This window comes from Centrocercus urophasianus, unplaced genomic scaffold, assembly GCF_019232065.1.
Source record: "Centrocercus urophasianus isolate 14NV4802_14NV808 unplaced genomic scaffold, USGS_Curo_1.0 seq_59, whole genome shotgun sequence".
NCBI classification, from domain to species: Eukaryota; Metazoa; Chordata; class Aves; order Galliformes; family Phasianidae; genus Centrocercus; species Centrocercus urophasianus.
Window position 1 is genome coordinate 194,883 of NW_024885188.1, and position 22,443 is coordinate 217,325.

General features: G+C 49.2%; 1 protein-coding gene across 5 annotated transcripts in view; it reads left to right on the plus strand.

Moving 5' to 3' along the window:
- Positions 1-21,556, plus strand: part of CTXN1 (cortexin 1) — a 45,752-nt gene extending 24,196 nt beyond the window's left edge. For 2 of the 5 annotated variants that reach the window (XM_042836321.1, XM_042836320.1), the window contains exons 2-3: positions 19,762-19,872; positions 20,983-21,556. In XM_042836321.1, coding sequence (XP_042692255.1) covers positions 19,843-19,872; positions 20,983-21,258 — 306 coding nt within the window. In that variant the 5' untranslated portion in view covers positions 19,762-19,842 and the 3' untranslated portion in view covers positions 21,259-21,556. Of the gene's footprint in view, positions 1-14,497; positions 14,619-19,761; positions 19,873-20,820 lie in introns of those variants that run through there. The other 3 variants (XM_042836322.1, XM_042836317.1, XM_042836319.1) reach the window with 3 other exon arrangements.
- Positions 21,557-22,443: the final 887 nt, after the last annotated feature.

The following is a 22,443-nucleotide window of genomic DNA, read 5'->3' on the forward strand; positions in this document are numbered from 1 at the left end:
TTTGCGTGCAGTTTTTGGACTGGCAGAAATAAATCTCCCATCAATTTATTGATGGTGACAAATTCTTTCCAAAGGAGCCTGCTCAGGGAGTGTTCCTCTTTATCACTAAACTCTGTGAGAATTATCTAGAACCTACTTAATGTGTTCCAGTGAAAGCATCAACACTTTGTATTACTGAGTCTCAGTGTCACCTGGGTTAGCACATTATATGAATATATCTGCTGAAAACCATGTTGGTTTTGGGATGCTTCTCCCTTTGCAGCTGTCTGGGTCTGAGTTTGACAGAATCACTTCCAGAGTCAGGTAGGTCCCCAGACAGAGAGTATCGTCAAGTACACAACCTGTCTTACACTAGATGTAAAATTATCTGTGAAAAATTATTTGTGCGAGCTGGTGTAGGGAACCTGCTTTGGCAGGGGGTTGGACTCGATGATCTCTGCAGGTCCCTTCCAACACCTACTATTCTGTGATTCTGTGTAGATCCATGGAATTGTAGAATGGCCTGGGTTGAAAAGGACCACAATGATCATTGAGTTCCAACCCCCTGCTGTTGTGCAGTATCAGCAACCAGCAGACCAGACTGCCCAGGGCCACATCCAGCCGCATCCTGGCCTTGAATGCCTCCAGGATGGGGCATCCACAGCCTCCTTGGGCAACCTGTTCTTGTGTGTCACCACCCTCTGCGTGAATTGTCCATGACAAGAAGAAAGCACAAAGAAAGCTGCATGGTCAGTATTGCTGATGGCTCAGGTGCTGCCAGCAAGTGCTTGAGAGAGGCAGTCACCAAGGTTGTGCTCATGTTGCTGGTGGGACCGAGCACCTGGACCCTTATTGATATTGTTGTGCCTGTGTCCTCTTCCCGAGTTTGCACTGCCAAAGCTCGAGGAAGGACAGAGGACAAGGCTAGTGCAGGAGACACCCATGTAAAATGTAACACTCCAGTATGCCATTCAACATGAGCCTCCCAGATTCTCTTACTTGGTTTATGCCTGCCCCCACTGCTTGCCCCCAGCCCAGGCAGAGATACTTGTTCATCACATGAAGCCATCCCTGCACCTCTGGGATGAGTGCTTGGAGCTAGGGGGAAATGTGGGGCAGCTCTGTCTGCTGCTAACCTGGTGGAAAGTTTGACCAGGTTTGACCTGGTGGAAAGTAAGTGGAAATAGGGAGGTCAGGGCCATCTGCAGGAATCAGGCTACAAGGCATGATGCCTTTTACAGCTTGAAAATTCAAGGACGTGCTGGAGAGCATGATTCCATCCCAGGCAGTGACAGTAAGGGAAAGGGAGTCTCTTGTGCTTTGTCAAACCGCACTTAGGTTTCTGCAGACCTACAGTGTGAGACTCGGCTGGGCAGCACACTGAGACCTTCAGGGAGCAGAATTCAGCCGTCAGCTGGCTCAGAGCCTGGCCATGGGGGTCACAAGCTGGGCAATCTGTGCCCAGATACTGCTGTTTACTCAGCATCTACACTACAGCTTAACAAGGAGAAAAGAAGTTAGTTTATTACTGCAAATGACTCTGAAGTAATTAATTGATGTTGTCAAAGGCAAGGGATAATTCCATGGCTGTATAATCCCAGAAGAAAGACACTTCTTATCCCCTGACAAGGCAGCTTTGATACAGCTATTTCAGTAACATGTGCTGCAGTCAGGAAGGGGACGTCTAATTTAATGATTCATTCTAATTAGGGCGAAGCAGGCATATTCCCTCTCTGCCCCACAGCACAGTGGCAGTCAGGTCTTTCTTGTCAGCATCATCTCCTTGGGCTTGCAAGCAGAATTGGTGCTGGGAGAAGTTTTGTTGGAGTACTTAAGAACAGGAGTATTTTCTACTAAATGTCAGAGCTCTGCAGCCCTGATTTAGTGGTTGGGCCAAGCCCTACACGTTCCTATCACTGCCTGGCTGTTTGTCTTGTGGAACTGCCTCTGCTGGCCACAAGCAGCTCCTGGCACCATAGTTCTGGCGGACATCAGATCCCAAGGGCCTTTTGGCAGTGCCCACAATAAAGAACTTTCTCTTTTGTACCTGCTGCTGTCACAACTTGTACATAGGAGAGGCAGTTTACATGGTTGCTTCTTGCTGCAGGTAGATAGAAACAAGGCCACACCATCCCCAGTAGCTCTGTCACAACAAGCTGTCTCAGTTTCTCCTGCCACCAAGGGATTTGTGCAGCACTGCACAGCCTGAAGGCAGCTGGATGCACACTGCACAGAACTGAGACTTCTCAGGTTAACAGTCATGCATATCACTGACTTCTCACAGTACCACGATCTCTGTGTCAAAATCACTGCAGTGTGTCTCGTCCCCCGTAAGAAAGACTCCACATGCACACACGTGCTCACCAGCATCTTAGTTAAATTGCTGGCTGCTAAATCTGGGCTGCATGTCGGTGTCTTTGGCTGTCTCACCACAAACCATCATTTAGTCCTTTGTAGTGCTTTTGTCTTGTCCAGCGAAAGCAGACAGGGAATGCACAGGGAGTAGGGCAGCAGATCTTGTTGCCTCTGCTTTGCACCATGCCTGCCTTTCACCTCCCAGGAGCAGTATCTCTGTGTGCCTTCCTTGGTGTGCGTTGGCTCTCCCTGGGCTGGCTGTGACCACTGCTGTCTCTGGTCTGCTGAGGACTGTCATGAGCTGTGGGTGCAGCTGTGCCTGGAGGACTGCGCTGTTACTGAAAATCATAACCAAGAACATTCTCCAAACCAAATGATAGTTTAGAAAGCCAAATCTGGTTTACTGCAGCACTAGGTGCATAGGGATCTCTCCACAAAACATGCACACCCAAGAGCTTCATAACCCTTGTTATATACATTTAATATAGGAATCTTCATTGCAATTTCTGCAAAGTTCCCACCTGTTCCCAGAATTGTCACCAATAGAAGCATAGAATCATAGAATCATCAAGGTTGGAAAAGACCATCAAGATTATCCAGCCCAGCTATCCACCTGTCACCAATATTTCCCCACTAAACGGTGTCTCTCAGTACCGCATCTAAACATTTCCTGAATACTTCCGGGGATGGTGACTCCACCACTCCCTGGGCAGCCCATTCCAGTACCTGACCACTCCCTTGGAGAAGAATTTCCTAATGTCCAACCTGAATCTCCCCTGACACAACTTGAGGCCATTCCCTATTGCTGAGTTACATGGCAGAAGAGGCTGACCCCCACCTCGCCACAGGATCCTTTCAGGATATTGTAGAGAGCAATAATGTCTCCCCTGGGCCTCTTGCTCTCCAGGTTAAACAATCCCAGTTCCCTTATCCACTCCTCATAAGCCTTGTGCTCCAGACCCCTCACAGCTCTGTTGCCCTTCTCTGAACACACTCCTGGGCATCAATGTCTTTCTTGTAGTGAAGGGACCAAAACTGAAAATGGTTCTCAAGATGCAGCCTCACCAGAGCTGAGTACAAAGTGATGATCACCTCCCTGCTCCTGCTGGCAATGCTATTTCTGACAGAAGCCAGGATGCCATTGTCCTTCGTGGCCACCTGGGCCACTGCTGGCTCATGTTTAGCTGAATGCTGACCAACACGCCCAAGTCTGTTTCCTCAACACAGTCTTCCAGCCACTCTGCTTCAAGCCTGCATCATTGCCTAGAGTTGTGTGGCTGAAGTGCAGGACCCAGCGCTTGGTCTTCTTGGGCTACATCCCATTGGCTTCAGCCTTGCTATCCAGCCTGTCCTCATTGTTCTGTAGAGCCTTCTTATCCCCAGGCAGATCAACACTTTCCGCCAGCTGGGTGTCATCTGCAAACTGGCTGAGGGTGCACTCTATGCCCTTGTCTAGGTCATCAATAAGGATACTGAACAGGATGGGCCCCATGGTCAACCCCTGGGGAACTTGACTTGTGGCCGGTCACCAGCTGGGTGTAACTCCATTCACCACTACTCTCTGGGCCTGGCCATCCATCCAGTTCTTTACCCAGCAAAGAGTGTATCTGCCCAAGCCATGGGCTGACAACGTCTCCAGGAGAATATTGTGGGAGACAGTGTCAAAGGCTTTGCTGAAGCCTAGTTAGACTATATCATATTAAATCTATCATTGCACCTGCACCATTCAATCAAGAGGGTCTTGCCAGGGCTCTCTCTTGGTCTCTCAGTTGGCCCATAGATGGTCCTGATGCTGAGGTACACAGACTGCTCTTTGGCACCTCCGTGTCTCGTACATCACCCCTCAGTGCCTCCTTACAATGTCTACCCACTCCCATCCATCTGGAGTTTAGAGGGATCTGTTCCCTGAACGTCAACCAGACTCTTTAAGTCTTCGGTATCAATGCTTCCTCTCCCTCTTTCTGTAATGTTTAAGGGAGTTCTTGGCAGCCTTTGGGGCCAGAAGGCTTTGAGGAGAGAATTCTCAATGTGCAGATATGGAAGAATAGGTCAACTATAAAACATCCTTCACATTATCCACAATAGTTTTGCAAAGCTGAAGTTGGCTCTGAGGAAAGAGTGATGAGGTGCAATTCTCTGCATGATTAGCTGCCATTACAGAGGATTCAGCTGCTCCCAAGTACTCTGGATTAGCAGTGGAAAGGACACACTCTTCCCTCACTGTCACCCAGGCATATTGAGAAATATTCCCTCATCAGGAAGGTTCAGGTCAGCTCTGAGTACTTTCCAGGAAAGGGGATGATAGTGTGCCATGAGCCTGCTAGTATCAGGGCATCAAGAAAGGGGAGCTGGTGTGTTTGAACTGGCTCAGTCCTTCCTCAGTCTGCTCAGCTCAGCGCGCTGTCATCTGGCAGCTGAGAGGTGACAAATTCTCCTGAGTGGTCTTGCCTTTCTGAAGCAGCGCTGTGTTTGTTGCAATCCAGTCTCACAGTAAGTCAGAAGTTAATGTTCATTAAGTCCTTCGCCATTGGCAGTTAAATTAAAATCTTCAGTTGGTGAAAACTGCATGAATAAATAATTATTTTCACTGAGCCATGGGCAACTATTCTTGCTTTGAACTGAAGCCTCCAGTTGTACACTTCCACTCACTGTCCTCAAAGACAAAAACGTTCATTCTATGCCACAGGGTTTTACCCATCGCTACCGCTGCAGTATTTTACAATATCACTTTGTCAGCACTAAAAAAAAAAAAAAAAGTACAGAGGTCCCATTTATTGCATTTCATAGGTGAATAGATTTTTGATTAGAGAAACACTCAGCTTTTTTTCTTTCAAAAGTGCTTGGCTGAGTGGTGAGATAATGCAAAGGCTGAACCTCAGTTAATTGTCCAGCCCTTCAAGTCCTGGCAGAATGAGCTCCCTTACTGTCTGCACAGTGCAGGTAGGTGAGTCCCAAACACCACTCCTGGTTCTTTGCAAATGTGTTGGGCTGGTTGGAATTAGGCTTCCACACAGACATGATTCTTCTCAGGGACAAAGGAATAGAATACAGTGCTGGAAGAGAATATTGTATATGATCTTATATCCCTCCATACACAGTGAATCCCATGTTGTGCAGTTCTGGATGGAATTTGAACCAGGGCATGACATGGTGCATCTTCATCCCATCTTCCCATGGCAAGCCTGAGCCATTCTACGGTTCTGTGATGTTTGTTCTTCAGAGTTCTTGCAGCATTTTCTTAGAAGAGAGCAATTCATAGTTTCTGTCATTAAGCAAAATAATGTTTGCAGGACCACATGCTGCTTTGCCTTAATCTAAAGGCAAGGACATCCATGGGGTATAATTGATATGCCAAGTAGGAGCTGTCTCCAGACTCCTCCATTACCTTTAGCCAGCTAAGTTGATCCTGCAGCCAAGGGATATGTGCAGCACTGTTCAGGTTTACTGTTCAGTGTTTACTGTTTACTGTTTACTGTTTTTACTGTCTCTGTTTACTGTTGCTTTTGTCTCTGTCATTTAAATGCTCAGTTGGTGGGGAGCCCTTGAAACAAGTCACCTTGCAGCTGTAATTTATCTACATACCTGCAGATGTGTGAGCCATAGACCACATACAGCCATATCAGCAGTCAAGTTTAATGCTTGAATTCCCTGCCTAGTGAGGTATCCACTCCTTGTTCTGTATCATTTACGTCACATTCAGGTCCCACACTTTCCCATGCCTCCTATTTATTTCCATGGTATTACAACAGACCCAAATAACACAATAACACCGTTTGATAGAACAAATTCTCAGCTACAAAACTCTGCTTTTCAACAGAGTCACCACCATTAGCTGTGCATTTTCACCTGTGATCAACAAGAGCTGCAAGCTGCTCTTGTACAAATCTGCACCAGCAGAGGTGAACCGCCGTTGCTGTCACCACTACTGAGAGGCACCTCCCATCCCTCACGTTCACTGTTGGGTCTCCATAAATGTTCTGTGAGTGCTTATGAATGTCAGTGGGCATCATTTGCTCCACAAGGAGGGATTCAGTTCCACACTGTTGCTCCATCCACACATTCATGTCAGATGCCGTTTTGTCAGACCCTCTGCTGTCATCTGTCTCATGACAACAAAATGTAATGGGGTACTGGCAGGAAGGTTCAGCTTCTGCTGTCATCCCACCAAATTCACCTCTAACATTCCCTGTCATTATCATAAAACAGGAGGTGTTACTTTTGGAGCAGCCTTTGTACACACAGATACCATTCTCATAATCTAAGGCCATGTCTCTAAATTGCCAAGGAGTTCATTTAGGGAAAGACTTTGGGTCCATCTGTCATAACATTCCTTCATAGCAGGAGGGGTGCTGTGCACTCTTACACTGCTGCATGCTGAAGCCAGTTCTGATTCCATCATAATACATTCATCTTTAATCTGGGTAATACCCACTGTGGTACCACTGATACGGCGTATAGCAACACCAGTAGTGATGACATGCATTATTATGTAGCAACTAACATCACACAATTCAAATTATTGGCTGTCCACCCAACACCAAATCATACTGAGGTACACAACCGACTTCCCCACCCTTCTGCATTCCCCACCACGTGCACTCTGGTCCTTGAGCAAAAGCAATCTCATGGATAATCTTGCCTTTGCCAGATGCAGGAATAGCCCTGTCTGTCCTAACCTGTATGTTTTTTTGCATGTGCACTACAGGGGCATCATCTCCTGCAGTACATAAGGTTTGTGACTGATGGCAGATCCCCATGTGTCAATTAACAGATGGCTTTTGCTAAAAGTTGAATGTCCCAGCACCTGTTGCCCATCTATATGTTGCATCTCTTCCCTGATGCCCTGAGAAGTCATGGACATAATTCACCCTTAAGTTCATCCAAATTCCCCTGAGCCACTTCAGTCCTAGCAACCTGATCCACCTGCTGGTTGTTCTGGTGCTGTACAACGGCCCAACTCTTGGATACGTGGGGAATACATAAGTACTGGTACAAACAGCTTCTCTACCTTGGACACAGTATCTTTCCACCAGGCAGTGACCCAGATAGCTTTGTTTCAATTGTTCTCTTTCCATTGCTGTAATTGTGTTAGAAGTGCAAAAAACTTTGGCAGAAAATAAATGCCCTTGCATCCCAGCTTATCCTCAGATATCAGAGGGATTGTGGGCAGCTGGGCTTAGATTTTGAGAGATGTTGAATTCAGAACTACAAGCCTGGTCGGGTCCAATACACGACGTGTCATGATTGTGGATTCACAAATAACGCTCTCCAGTTGTCCAGTCACACCTGAATGTACTCTCATGATCGCTCTTAAGGAATTTGGCTGCTCCCAGTGAGAACTCACACAGCCAGGTAAATTAATTGCGCAGTTTATTAAAGCAGCAGCAATACAAGTTCTTTTGTCTGCAAAGTATGCGAAGTTAACCAAGAACACACATAGTACAGATGACTACAACCATGTTAAATGGTTGGAACAAGTCTATAGAGAATTCTAGGTTTCCCAGGGAAGAACTTAGCACAACCTCGCATATGAATCTTACCCAGCAGGCATCCCTATGGGGGAGGAGTGGGGCTCAGCCTGTCATCTGATCCCAGAAGCCAGTGTTGTGCTGTTGACCAATCTGTGATGGTATCTTTCCTCCCCTTCCTCCTCTTAAGCCATTTTTAACTGTTTATTTTCTTTCTTTCAGGTGGAGCTTTAGCGATTCTAATCAAACACACCTGCACTTTGTAAAGTTTATTCAGAGAATGCATTTTTGACAGAAAGGTGGAATGCTGCTGGCTCAGTGTAACAAGAAGGATGTTTATCTGTTCTGTAGCACTATCAAGTTCCCGCCTGCAATGTTATCACTGAACTTGGCTGTGTGTGTGTTTGCACTCCCCCCTCAGTGTTGTATCACTTAGAGTCAGCGTATCAAGCTCCTCTGGCACTGCTAGCAACCTAAGGTTTGCTGGTCTTGTGTTGCTTAGAGAACTAACACGGAACAGATTATCCACTTCATTCCACCCTGGAATTCTGCCTTCTCTCAAGGAGTGGACATTTCAATAGATCATCTCCAGGAGATGTTCCATGTAATCTACCCCAAGGCTGTAGTCACTCAAAATTCACAGTATTTAGAAGGAAGGGGAGGGCACATGCAGTTTTGTTATGAGGGTTAGAGCTCCCAGGCTGCTCTATATTTAAAGAATAAGATGATTGACTCATAGTCATAGCATTTATAGAATCATAGAATTGTTAAGGTTGGAGAAGACCTCTAAGATCACCTAGTCCAACCACCAACCCATCTCCAACATATCCACTAAACCATGTCCCAAAGTGCCCCACATACCCACGTGCGGGAGCCCCTCCAAGTAAAAGCAAACTGAGGCCTGCACTCAGCTACCAGAGGGATTGGGAAGATCACATTACTGATGTCAGTTGTGGCATACCACTTGCCTGCCTTTGACTCCAGTTCGTTTTGGCTAGTATGACAGGCAGCAGTGCTTAATGGAGGTGTGACTTCATTTGGGTCATGATAGCCCACTGTCAGCCTCCAATCTCTGCTGAAATTTTACACTGGTCATATGGGACCACTGAAAGGTGAGTGAGTCTTGCTGATTACTCCTTGGTTCTCCAGCTGGTGAATCAGCTGATGGATGGAATCAGGGAGTCCTGGTTGGTGTGATATTGACACCAGAGCATTGCTGTGGTAGTGATTGGCACCTGCTGTTCTTCCACCCTTAGCAACCCCACAACTATGGGGTCCTTTGAGAGACCAGGCAAAGCAAATATCTTCTTAATGTCCTCCATCTTCAGTGCAGCATTGCCAGAATCAGGACATATCTTTTAAAAAAATTCTGTCTGCTTTTTAGGATTCCACACTTGTTCAGAGGTGAATTACAGACCCACTGGAGGTGATAACAGTGACAGTACCTGCCCATCTCCTCCCACACACCCTGCCATCCACAGCCTCAGGGGAGAGCTCTGGGTGGTATTTTTTAATTGCTTCTTAACCAAAAGTGGAAATACATGCAGAAGACATAGCAATAGGATTGTTCTAGCTGGAGCATCCCAGCTATGCAAGAAAACTTCAGAAACTATTTTAATTTGCCTGTAGTAAAGAGTGTTCTTTTTAAGAGTTTCCATGATAAGGTTCCTGAAATGCAAAAGTTATGTCTGTGCTGAGTGCAGATGTCAAATTAAATCCATGGTCAGTATAACATGAGTGTCTGCTATATATAAGCTGGCAAAACTACAAATAAGCTTAGGCCAGCCCCCTGAGATGGTAAACCTGGAAGGAGTTAAGAAAAACAACCCAGAAAGCAAATAAAACCACACTGTGAAGAACAAGATCAGCATTGTGCCAGCAGCTGTTGACCTACTGTAACACAACAATTTCGTTTTTACGTGTTCTGGTCAGATATGCCTTTATCTCAACCCACTGAGCCCCACACTGGGCACCAAATGGACTGTTGTGATTTAACCCAGCAGCAGCTCAGCCGCACACTCCAGGACCAGCTGCTGCTGTGAATTTGGACGCTGCTGGCGCACGACCAACTCTGGCCTACACCTAAGGGTGTTCAGCCCTTAGGCAAAGATGTGGCAAAGCTCCTTGGCTAATCACAGCGCATGAGGCACATGAAAGCCATGGCTGTGGGGCCAATGTGGATGTTGAGAAGGGTTGGACTGAGTTGGCCTATGCTGGGCTGGAATGAGGCATAATGGGAGTTGGGCAGGGATGGATTGCACAGTGCAGAGCCCCTCAACTCTGCCAGTAGCCACACATCAGCAAGGGGGTCCTGAGGCACCCCTGTGCAAGCAGCTCCTCTGGCTTACGGGTCACACAGTTCCACAGCCAGGGACACCACAGATCATAAGGGGCTCCTATGACACTTCCATGAGTGCCTATGAGGAAGAATTTTAGCTATGATTCGTTCACATACTCCCAGTTCTGGCCAAAAGACTGATGACTAGCAAAGCAATATTAATATTGCAGGGAGGCCACTCATGGCCCTTTGCTCCTGGCAGTGTGTGGTCTCTGTGATGATTAAGTGTTAGAATGTTTTCTGTAAGCATCTCTGAAAAACAAGCAAACAAACACAACCACAAAATTGCATTTCAATTAGCAGCTGCGGTGGATTGGACAGGAAATACTGTGGTTATTTCTAGATATTTACAATGAATTACTTTATTGAAGGAAGGGAATATGCTGCACTGTGCTGAAGGGGAACCATGGAGGATTTTGCTTTTATGATTTGGTGATTAGTTTTTATAGAATGGATTTTTGCACTGGGGAAATTGTGAAATCATAACAAGGAAGCAGTGTGGAGAAGGACTGCAACACCTCCCAGCAGCTACATGCAACTTGGGCTTCTAATCCATACTTACGGGTGCCACTAACAGCCAGTAGAAGTACAGCAGCTTTTTATGTCCCTTTCTGAGCACATGAATGAGGAGGGATGAGTCACTTTTCACAAGAGCACATAGCAGTGGATGTCACCCCTGGTTTCCCTTCCATTAAGTCTCCTGCTTGAACATCTGCCTTTGTTCCCTGGGAGTCCCTGTAGGTCAGAGTTCTCTTCTTTCCTTCTTTTTTTCATGAAGATTTTCATTCATGAGGATCTACGTGTGCAAGGCCCCGCTGTTAGCAGATGACAGGAGCCACATGTGGACATAGCAGTGACAAATTACAGGAGAATCTGCGTTCAGAGGGATATCCTGCTTCCAGAACTTGACTGCCATTCTCACTCATGGTGCCTGGGAATGGCCAAATCTTGCTTTCTGGGCTTGCTCAGACAGCTAAATTCTGCCAAAAACTCAGGGATGCTGTTGGTCAGGTTACGTATATTTGTTTACCAGGCACTCTTCACTTGTTGAGCTCCTGCCAACCCTGTCCCCATATCTTTTAACTCAGGACTCAGAACAAGGAGACACAGCCTTTGTCTGTGGATGATCATCAAAACTGGATGTGGATCATCTCCCCATGATCACTGCTGCAGTGGGTCTGCCAGTTATACTGACCCCTCCTGTCCCTGACACTCTCCTTTTGCATCTAGTGTTAGTTCTTCCTCCAAATCATATTGCCCAGGCTTCGAGGCTCCTGTCACCTTTCTCCAGAAGAGAAAAGATTGCCATCATTTGCTTATACAGATCTGACACACAGAGGTGGGGAGGGCGTGCAGGTGGGAAGCAGCAGCAGGCAGAGCTGGTGGCACACACTCAGCCACGAGCTTGTGCAGGAGTGTTAGGCAGCGGGGCTGAGTGTGGCTTCTAGTTGAGGTCCAAGCATGTATTCACACTCCTGGACCTCTCCCGAACCTCAGCTTGTTTCCCCGTGAGCTGGGTGTGACACTGCCAGCCTGACAGCACTTTGCATCCCAAAGCTGCAAGGCTTGGCACTGAACCTGGATCACTCCTTGAGCCTGGAGTGAGAAGGTGCATACAGGGTTGTAGTGATATTTTGCACTCCCAGATCCTTCACTCCTTAAACATCTTCATGGCCAGCTGTGCACCCAGCATCTCATAATTAAACTGCATCTTGGAGGTGCAGTTCCATGTGCTGGGTGCTGCATGAAGTCAGGCTTGGATTTAATGCAGGCATAGTAGGGGTGTGCCTGCCCAGCAGGAAGGCTGTCCTTGCTCCTGGTGCATCTCAGCCTGCTGAGAGCAAAGCTGTGGCTCTGGGACAGACACAGCTGGAGCAACTTTTGCAAGGGAGTTGTACAAAAGGAGGGTTTCATGGGAAAGGAAGGGCTGTCTGTTCTGCTGTACAACACCTTTCCATGCTGGGATCTGCTCCTTCCATGGGGACATGGTAAGGGTGGAAGTGCAAAGGCCTGTGCTAGACAGATTTGTAGCTGGATAATTCAGATTGCTCCCAGTGCCTTCCCTTCCTTTTGGGAAATGTGGGTGAGACATGTAGGTGCCTGGCAGACCCCGTACGTACTGAACTGGGAGAGCATGGAGCACCCAGGGGGACACTGGGATTCAGGAGCTGGATCCCAGGGATGGCCAGGCCCAGCCCACAGTCCCCAGCCCCATTTCCTCTTACAGCATCGCTTTCCCAGGCAGGCAGCTCACAAAACTTCTCCCAGCTCCAATAGCTGTGCTCCACCTTTTATTATAATTGATTCTGCATCGCCATAGGAACCTGCTCCAGTGTGAGTGAAGAGCAGTTGCCTTCCCTGTGCGCTCTCCAGGAGAGAGGCATCTGCTCCTTCCCTCGAGATGGCAAGTGCTGGAGCTGGGAATCGCTGTGGCTGAGTGGCTGGGCCCCCCGACCATGCAATCCAGGTATTGTCCATGCCCCAACCCCTCGCAAGTGTTCATGCTATGGGGAGGGCAGAGGATTTGCAGAGCCAGGAAGTGCAAAGGGGAGGGGGAAGTTGTCTCTATGCTTAGTTGTCAAGGACCTTTCACTGGTGATGGGTTCGGGAGATGGGGTAGCTCTGCTCATCTGGTGTTGGGACCAGTATGTCTTCTGGTGGAAACTGTTGAGTCTAGATGGAGAGAGCAGGATGTTGGGCTTTTCTGTTGTTATGGGTAACAGACAGATTTATTGTTGGGTTATCTTCTTACCGGGTGGCTTGGTTTCGTGGTGGTGGGATTTCTGTGTGCTGGGATGGCTGAAGGCACATGAAGGGAGTTCTGCAGAGCACTGTGCTGGGCTGAGCTTCCCATGCTCTGCTCCCAGGGAGACCAGGGACTGCAGTATCTGGGAAGAATCATCTCTCCTTAGCTGAGGCTCTTGCCTGGAGGTTGCCTTCTGCTTGTCTGTCCTGAATGTGATTAGAGCAGGCCATCTCTGTGGTGAAAACTGGATAGAGAAAAGACAGAGTTGGGTGAGGGGCACCGTGCCTAGCAATGTGCCAGGGAGGCTGACTCTTGGTATGGTTCAGTCTATCAGGGTACATGATGCTGTGGACCTCAGAGCCCCAGAACTGCCCCTGCACCCTCTAGGGGCAAGAGTGCCTCACCCTCAGTGTTTCGTGCTGCTGCCCTGGCCTGATTAGCTCCATCCTGTGCTCCATGCCCTGTCTTCCTCTACCGTGGGGCTCAGCAGCAATCCTGAAGTAGAGCTGCCTTGCCAGCAAGTCCCCTCCACAGTGGCTGCATGGGACCAGAAAAACAGCAGAGTGCCAGCCTTCCTGTTAGCCATGGGCTGGTTGTCAGAAGACTTGCCAGCCTTTTACAAGGGGGCTTGGGTTACAGACGTGCAGGGCTGCAGGGCTGGGATGGAACCAAGGGGCAGTGGGCAGAAAGGGCCTGGGGTCCTCCTGCAGCCCAGGCAAAGGGCTGTGGGTACATCCCCTCAGCCCGGTTCTTCATGTCATGGGCAGATGGGCATTCCTCAGCCCCTGCCCTGGTGCCTCCCTGCACAGCGCATGGGGCAGAGGAGAGTCACAGAGCATCCCTCCCAGGGTCTCGACCTGTGTAGTCCATGACAGTCCTGCAGGACAGAAGTGTCATTCCTTCTGGAAGATGCTCGAAAGCAAACGTTAAACATTCTTTAGAGCATGAGGGGACATCTGGACCCATTGGTGCAGTTAAGGGATCCTGCTGACACTTGGGGTCTTCCTTGGACCTTCATGGGAGCTGGGAGCTGAGCCAAGTGATGGAGAGGTGCTGGCAGGGCTGGTGGTGGAGGCCCTCCTGAAGGAAAACTAACTGCTGCCACTCATCCCTGCAGACTGCTTGTAAGGGACCCACAGCCCATTCCAGGGCACTGCTTTGGAGCAGAAGCCTGTAATGCATGTCTCCATGCCATGATCTATAGCCCTGTGGGACGGATTCCACAGACGATCGGGTGCTTGTTCCTGGAAACAGAGCCTACAAATTCTCTCTTTCTGAGGGGCATAACTAGGCTGGAACAGGAGGAGATCCTGTGGGAGAAAGTTTCCTCCAGAGGAAAGGTGAGCACTGCAGAATGGCAGGTGAATGCAATCGTTTGGGAAGGAGTGAAGAGGGGATGCAGCTCCTCTTATTCCCTCCTTAGAGGGATCTCCAGCTGCCCCTGGCTGTGGCAGCAGCTCTGTTGATCCTGGCAGCCGTGCAGTAACCCAGTGGCATGTGTTCATTTGTTACTGTGGGGAATCAGCAGCAACATTGACTGAAAAAGGCAATGCAAGCCCTGCCAAGAATTCTGCTGTGCAGCGAGATCCCTATGGCAGTGCCAGAGGTGTGCCCAGCCTGGCTCTGAAGGAGAAGGGCCTGTGGGCCAGGAAGCACGGCTGTGGAGCAGCGGAGGGAGAGACAAAATCCTTCAGTGCCGCAAGTAAAGCCTTTCCGTCTCTCTCTGGAGCTGGTAGGCCTGCAGACCTCTTGCTTAAGCACTTTGCCTGCAGCCCTCACAAGGGTTGCTTGCTTCCCTGTCTCCCTGGCAATCGCGTTTGCTCTCCGGTTGCAACAGGAGGTTGTGTGCCATGCACGGCAGTGGGATGAATATTAACAACAGGGAACATGTGGAGCCGGGTCCTGTGAGACCCCTGGCTCCTGCAGAGCAGCTGAGTGCTCCCAGCTCTGAGCAGAGCGTGTATGTGGCATTGCTCCCCTGTCCTGCTCATTTTGCACACCAATTCCTCCTTGAACCCTGGGTATTTGGGATATTCCTCCAGCTTGCCTTACGTAGGTTTGTATGGAGAGCAACAGTGGATCTGTGCTTTGAAAAGCAGGGTTGCTTTAGCAGCATCCTTATGAATTTGATGCCGTTCCTTGCATGCAGACATTTTGTTTGCTCTCTTCATGTGGAGCTGAGCATTTTAGCCCCCTCAGAACTCTCCTCCATCAGAACTAGTTCTGCTTTCTCTGCTTAAGATATTACACACATTTATTGATGCTATATAATTGTACATGTCTTCTTTTGTTGTGAGATGGGACTAAGAAAGTTGCGTTTATTTAAAAGCGTGCAAATGAAGTCCCTCCCTGGCTGTTGGACTGCATCCATGACACAGTGCAATTAAACCCTGCTTCACTCATAATAGTGCTCATCTTCCAGTTCCATTCTTGGAATAGGCCAGCACTTCGGGTACAGTTCTGCTTCACTGTGTCAATCACGTGGGTCTTTTTTCAATTTCTGCCACTAAAATGCATCCTTTGCAGGGCTGGGTGTTTCTTGATATCAACTACAGTGTTGAAAAGCTGTCTTCATCTCCCAGCACTGTAAGACAAGGGTTGTTAGTGCCTTGGTGAGCTGCCTCAGGCCCTGGCTCCACAGCTGGGTTCCCTTCCCACTGATTCCTTTTGTGCTTTCCCATACAGCAGCTAGCTCTCGCTCTTGTCTTTTGGTCAAAAACCTGCAAGGACTGGGAGGGTGGAATAAGCTGATGCTAGTGGATCTGTCTGAGGGCAGTGCAGGCAGCAGGCTGAGTCATGCCATGGCTCCATCCCTCCATGGTCCCATCCCTCTGCCACTGCTACTCATGGGATCAGTCTCCATTTGGAGGTGTCTCCAGTGGGAAGGGTGAGCCCTCCACACCAGATGGCATCCTGCATTGTAAACACTGTTCTGTGCCTCTTTTTGAGGTTAATATTTCATTAGATATTTGTCATTTGCCAAATTAACATTTAATTTGTGTTTTGTACCCGTAAAAATATCCCCACGGTGTTGCTAAATAGTTGACAGTCCTCTTCCTTTGTGAGTTCTCTCCCTGTTTAGTCATTTCCTTGCTCATGCATTCTTTTTAGTTACTAAGGGAACATGAATCTTAATAAAACTCAATCACATATTCCTTAAATAACAGCTGCCTTCACTTAACTACCTTACCAGCATTTTCTTGGGAAATTAAGGTCTGATTCTTCACATGGTAATAAAATAGCAACACATCCTGAATGCGAGAGAAATATTTTAATACAGGGTTACGATTTGGCAGAAAACCTTGTATTTTCCTCCACATATGCATGTTTCTCCCTGCATTTTTGATATCAGTTACAAGTCAGTTGGGCACCTCCAGACACATGATTTGTGCTTGCGTTGATTATATTGCAGCAGGACCTGTTCTCAGCATCGCTGGTACCAAGGATTACAAATTGGAATTCTCCTAACCCAGATGTATCCATGGGAAGCATGAATCTCCACTGAAGTCTCTGGTGGAGGGCTGCAGCTGGTGGAAGTCACTCAGCCAGCAGTGGCTTCTTGGCAGCCACAAAGCAGGGATGCTCTGCCATGTTAATGCAAGACATGGCGTTAGGGCTCTTGGTGCAGGGTTGGACTCTGAGATGCTGTCTTTGTGCAATCACAATGACCAGATCACAGAAGGCCCCAGTTATCCCAGCACCGAGCTGGGCACTTGTTAGTTACACATAGTTACACACATAGTTAGCACTTGGGAAGAGCTCTCTCTGCAGAGATTATTGCAATTTTCAGCCCCACAGCCTCATGCAGTATAACTTCTGGAAGAATAATTGGCAGAGGGAGAGAAGGAGCCTGTGATAAGGAGCCTGGTTGCTTTTGTTTATTTGATCTCTGAGCTATTTTCACCAAAGTCTGAATTCTGACAGATGTGGCCAAAAATTTCTGTGCGTGTCCAGAAAGTCACTGTGCTATGTGTGGAAGTTATAGGATGACGTTACTGAATGTCTCCTGTGGAACAGCAGCTGGTTCCCACCTACACATTTTAGCTTTGCTCTCTGTTCAGCTCTATGAAATCGAATTACAAAAAGGTCCATGAACATCTCTAGGCCCTGACACTCTAGCTTGGGATTTTCAGAAACTGTTGGAAGGTCACTTAGTATTACAGAGTCACAGACTTGAAAGGGTTGAAAAGGACCTCTAGAAATGGAGTCCAGTCCCCCTGCTGAAGCAGGTTTCCTTCCATAGGTCACACATGTTGGTGTTCAGATGGGTCTCAAATGTCTCCATAGGAGGAGACTCCACCACCTCTCTTGGGCAGCCCGCTCCTGTGCTCTGTCACTCTGACAATGAAGAAGTTCTTCCTTGTGTTACTGTGGAGCTTCCCGTGTTCCAGATTCTTCCTGTTGCCCATTGTTCTATTGCTGTTTGCCATCAAAAGGAGTCCGCCTCCATCGACTTGACTCACACACTTCAGATATTTATAAACAGTGATGAGATCCCCCTCAGCTTTCTCTTCTCCAGGCTGAATAGTCCCACGGCTCTCAGCCTTTCCTCATGCAGAAGATGCTCCAGGCTCTGAATCATCTCTGTGGCCCCTCTGATTGGGTCACGTGGAACCATCATCTGCTTCTGTGCTCACTCTGTGTCTGACCACCATCTTTCCATGGGAACAATATCAGACCAGTCTGAAGAGCTTCCAGGCAAAGAAGTCAGCTCACTTTGAGGCCCTGGGGATGCTTTATTCTCAACTCTGTCCTCATCTTCATGGTTCACATCCACCTCTGGACTACTGACCACTCCTTGCAGAGTGTGAGGAGCCAGGTTCTACAAGGCACTGTGCTCTGGGGCTGGCCATTCTCTGCTGACTGCGAAATGTGCTTCCTGCTCAGCTGGAAAACTCCCCAGCTCAGTTCGTTCACCCCATCCTTCTCCTCTCCTGATGCAGTACTCATGACATGGGAATCCACAGCACGAGAGCAAGGGAGAGTCAGAGGCTTGCCAGTGTAGGCCTGAGGGAGCCTAACTGACTGCTTGGGCGGCTGCTACCAGGGAAGGCAGGAACTGCCATAGAAATCTAATATTTGCAATTTGTACTCATTAAAGATCAGATGATACATTTGTCAAAATCCCTGACAGAGAAGGTACGAGAAGTGCTCCTCTCTGCCCATGGCACTGCTTGGCTGAACAGTCCTGGTCTTCCTCCATAGACCTGCCAGCAGATGGTTGGGTCCTGAGCCAGCACGATTTCCCAAGATCAGGGTATATATCTGTGTTTTTGTGAGAGCACTATGGACCAGAACCTGCCAGGGCCACGCGTGCCTTCGCCCAATCAGTCATTCCTGTGATGGAGACCTGTCATTGGAGATAATGACCCATGTGCTGTCCTTGAGAGGTAGCTCATGAGAGCTGGTGCCTTCCTGAAGCGCTAAAAGGTTCTATCTGGCAGACCCACAGGCTCCACACTGCTTGAGCTGGGCTTCCAGCATGGTTGAGAATATATGGGAGGTGGGTGTAAACCTCAGCATGATGAGCACTTCACAATCCAAGAGACTTCTGATTGCAGTCATCCTAGGGGTGCATCCTGTCACTGGGACACTGGATATAAGTAGTTTCCCTTTGGAGATGTGCAGTGCGTACTTCCCTGCAATAATGTAGCTGACAAATGAAGGTAAAGATACTACTCACCCTCCAAGGACATAAGAAGCCTTGACATGTAATTGGGAAGCTGGTGTCAGTGGAAGTGTTGAGAAAGCTGTTTTGGAGTGGTTGGTATTTGGGGTTTAGACATACCTTGGCCAAGTATCGGCATAGATGCCAGCTCAGGGCTCATCATCCATATAGAGAAATGTGTTTCGGTGGTGCTTTGTGCCAGTGGGAGAACTGGGCTGTGCTGCACACTGCTGTAGAGATGCCTATCAAGAGAACATTCTATGTCTGGCCTAGACACAAAAGATATTCTGGGAAGGGAGAGTACCAAATAAATGGGGTGAAAAGGGACCAGAGAGCAGTTGTGATCAGCTCTGTTCAGGACTGTGCCCACACCCATTCAGCCTCTTCACTATCAAATCTTGCTTTTGCCTGTTTAGGCTTCTCAAGCAAGGACAGAGGGAAGGGGATTTGTCTATTAAGTGCCTCTCACCCCCTGATCACAAACTGTGCTGGACTGAAAAGTGCAGCATGTGAGGATCAGCCAATCTCCAACAAGTGGCAGATCACTTCTGCTGCGGGAAGTTGTGACAGATATCAGAGCTTCCTTCTGCACACATCACCATTTCCATTCACAGTGTACTCAGAAACAGGAGTAGCTTACCTCTATACAGATCACAGGGCACTGGGTCACTGTCTTGCAACTGAATCCTGGGACTCAGGAAGGTGGACAGAGAGCACACCCCTCTTTCTCACCTTGCTGCTGCTGTTGCCCTTTATTTTTCTGTTTTTGTGATATGAAATTATTTTTAAAGCCTGCAAGCACTGTTCCTTGCGGTGTCCCAGGAGGTGCAGATAAACGAAAGAGAGCAGGTGTTCAGCATGAGTCAGAGCCATGTCAAACATTCTGTGGTCCATAGCTGGCTGCCTTTTCCTACCGATAGTTGCTCCCAGTATTGCTGCCTGGAGGGCAGGGGCATGCTTGGCTGGGTGTCTCCTAGTGGGACCTTTTGCTGCAGTCTCCACAACACTAAGAGCACTCAGGCTCCAGGATGGAGCAAGGGGACTTTGGTAAAGATGTTGTCCTACCCAGGAGAGCCCTGGTCTAAGAGACACTGTGAACTCACAGCATTTGCTAAATCAGGAATGTCTTTGTTGCTTTGTTATGACAGCTAAATGACTGCTATTCTTTTAACTTCTGTCAATTTGTCTTTCTGCTTTTCATCCCTAGCCCAAGAAAGCTGGATCCTGGAGATCTTTGCTCAGTGATGTGGCTGTTGGGAGGCAGTCTTCTGCTTCTCCTGCAACAGCAATGCTAGTGCACCCACACAGCTGGAGTGAGGTACGTGCTCTCCTTCTCCTCCAGGACTCAGCCCCTTCTAGGCCTGGTCCAAAACTGAAGGCAGTCATTAACTCAAGTGACACACAGCAGCTGAAAACATCACCCTTGGTGAGAATGGGCAAACTGAGCTTGTGCCCATCTTGGGAAATTGTCAAGGCCAGACAAGTAAAGCCCTGAGAAACCTCCTCAGATTCACAGCTAAGGTCCTCAGTCTCATTTTCCTGTGATTCAGGGCAAGTGGTCCCACGTGCAGCACTGTGCTTGGCAGGCAGCTAGCCTCTCCAGAGGGACTCTGGGGATTTACGTAGAGGCAAGCTCAGGACTAGCAGACTAAGTTGCCACCCACCCCGTTCCTTTGTGTCCCTGCTGAGTGGCATCACTGTGGCAGTGCTTCCTGAGCTTGCCAGAAAACCATGGACCCACTTGTGAACCTGTGTCTTTGAGGTGGTAAGGGAGATTTCCTTTTGAAACATCCTCACTTTCTACAAAGCACCTCCTCCCTACATTTACTCCTCCTTCCTGTTGTCTTTCTCACTTCTTCAGCTGCCAAAAGTAAAAACAATAACCCCTCTGATTCTTAAATTACTTGAAGCAAAAATGACTCCTGGTGAATGCTGACAGTTTAGAAGTTGAATTTAAAACAATAATAATTACGAAAAGTTTCAAGCTGAGAGTACTACTTTTCAATTAACAAATACTCTTCCCATGTTTCCTGCCTGAAAATACGTACTAAATTCAGCCTCTGGCCATAAATATCACTGTCCCCAGGCTTTTCTCTCAGATAACTGACTGCTTGTCTGGCTGCGTCAGCAAGCACAGAACTGCAATTCTGGCAACAGAGACTCTTCCCTGCCCTCTCCCGTCTCTAATTATTTAGCAGCTAAGGTGCTCTTTAGCTGAAGCCCGCGGCCAATTCCTCCTCTCTCTCCGTCTTGCTTTTTCCTCCAGGAGCTCTCGGTCTGCACAGGAGTGAATCCTGAGCTCCTTGGCTCAGCTTAGCAGTGCTGGTGGCTATGGAGTGAGCGGTACAGGTGGTGTTCCAGGTGCACAGCAGGAGGCTGGAGCTGGCTGCCCAAGCCCTGATGCTCCCTGTCCTCGTGCTCTTTGCAGCTCGTGTGCCTCACCTCTGCCATGAATGATGCATCGACGATGGATTATGAACTGCTGTCCCCGTCCTTGGTTGAGCACCCGGCCAGCACTGCGGGCATGGATGCCGAGCAGAAAACCGTCTTTGCCTTTGTCATCTTCCTCCTCGTCTTCTTGGTGATGCTGATGGTGCGCTGCTTTCGCATCCTGCTGGACCCCTACAGCCGCATGCCTGCCTCCTCCTGGACTGACCACAAGGAGGGGTTGGAGAGGGGCCAGTTTGACTACGCCTTGGTGTAGAGGGCAGGGATGGGGCGAGCCTGGGTGCTCCGAGTGCCTCCCACCCCAGCTGGCCCCGGCCCCGGCCCCCCCTTCCTCTGTGGTGTTGCCCCGGGCCAGCAGGGATGCCGTGGGCAGGGAGGCGAGGTCGGGCTCTTGTCTGGGGTGGGTTTTCTAGGGGTTTCTCTCTTTTCTAAGCACTTTTCAGTTCTCTTCGCAGCCTGCAGCACTCTCGGCAAGACGCATCGGAGGGGTGACGTGACTCCCCACGGGTCTCGCTGCCCACCGTGCCCGGGGCAGTGCTGCGTGCCGCAGAGAGGGGCAGGAGGCAGCGGGGCAGGGCATGGCAGGACCTGCCCTCGGCCACGGCCCCCACGGCTCCTGGTCTGGGCAGCCCTGCCCTGCACCAGGCCGGGTGTTGGACCCCCACCTCCTCCTGCCTTCCGCGTCACCTCTGTCTGTGTCCTCTGGGGAGTGCTGACCGTGGCCCAGTGTGTGTGCGTGTGTGTTTCCCTGTAGCTGAGCTTTGTCTGTGAGGGGGTTTATAGGCACCTGACCCGAGTGTTGGCTTTGTTCCTCTCTGTGTGGCAGCCTCAAAGTGCCCCCCACAAGTAAGGGGGAGATGGAAACCCCACGTGCAATGCCCTTCTGCCCTCCAGTCCTGCAGCCCACTCTGTGCTTTACACCATCATGACCGCTCCCTGCCAAACTGGTGGAAATGGTCTGAGCAAGGTGCAGTCATGCAGCCACTTGCAAACCTGCCTGGGAGCCTTGCGGGGAGCCCTGCAGGGATCTAAAATCCCCACGCAGCACTTGGGAGGTGGCTCTCATCCAGCCCAGGCCTGGCAGTACCCAGCAGTGCCTCGCTCTGCACATCGCTGCTCCAGCAGGACCTGGGCAGCCTGGGCATGCTCCTGCATCTGCCTAGCAGAAGGGCTGTGTAAGTGAGGGGAGCTATGGCTGTCCCCATAGCGGGGGAACCCGACTGTGGGAACCGTGCCTCTTAAGCAGGGGTGCTGCAGCTGGCCGCAGGGCTAGCTGCAAAAGCTGTGGTGGGGTATGGCTGTGGGCTGGCAAGTTGTGTGCTATGGGATCTGAACCCGTGGGAGAGAACTTCCTCCTGCTCCACGGAAATAAAGCTGCACTGTGCTAACCCCACACAGCTTTTCCTCTGCTCTGTGATGCGTTCCATCGGGCACTGGGGTG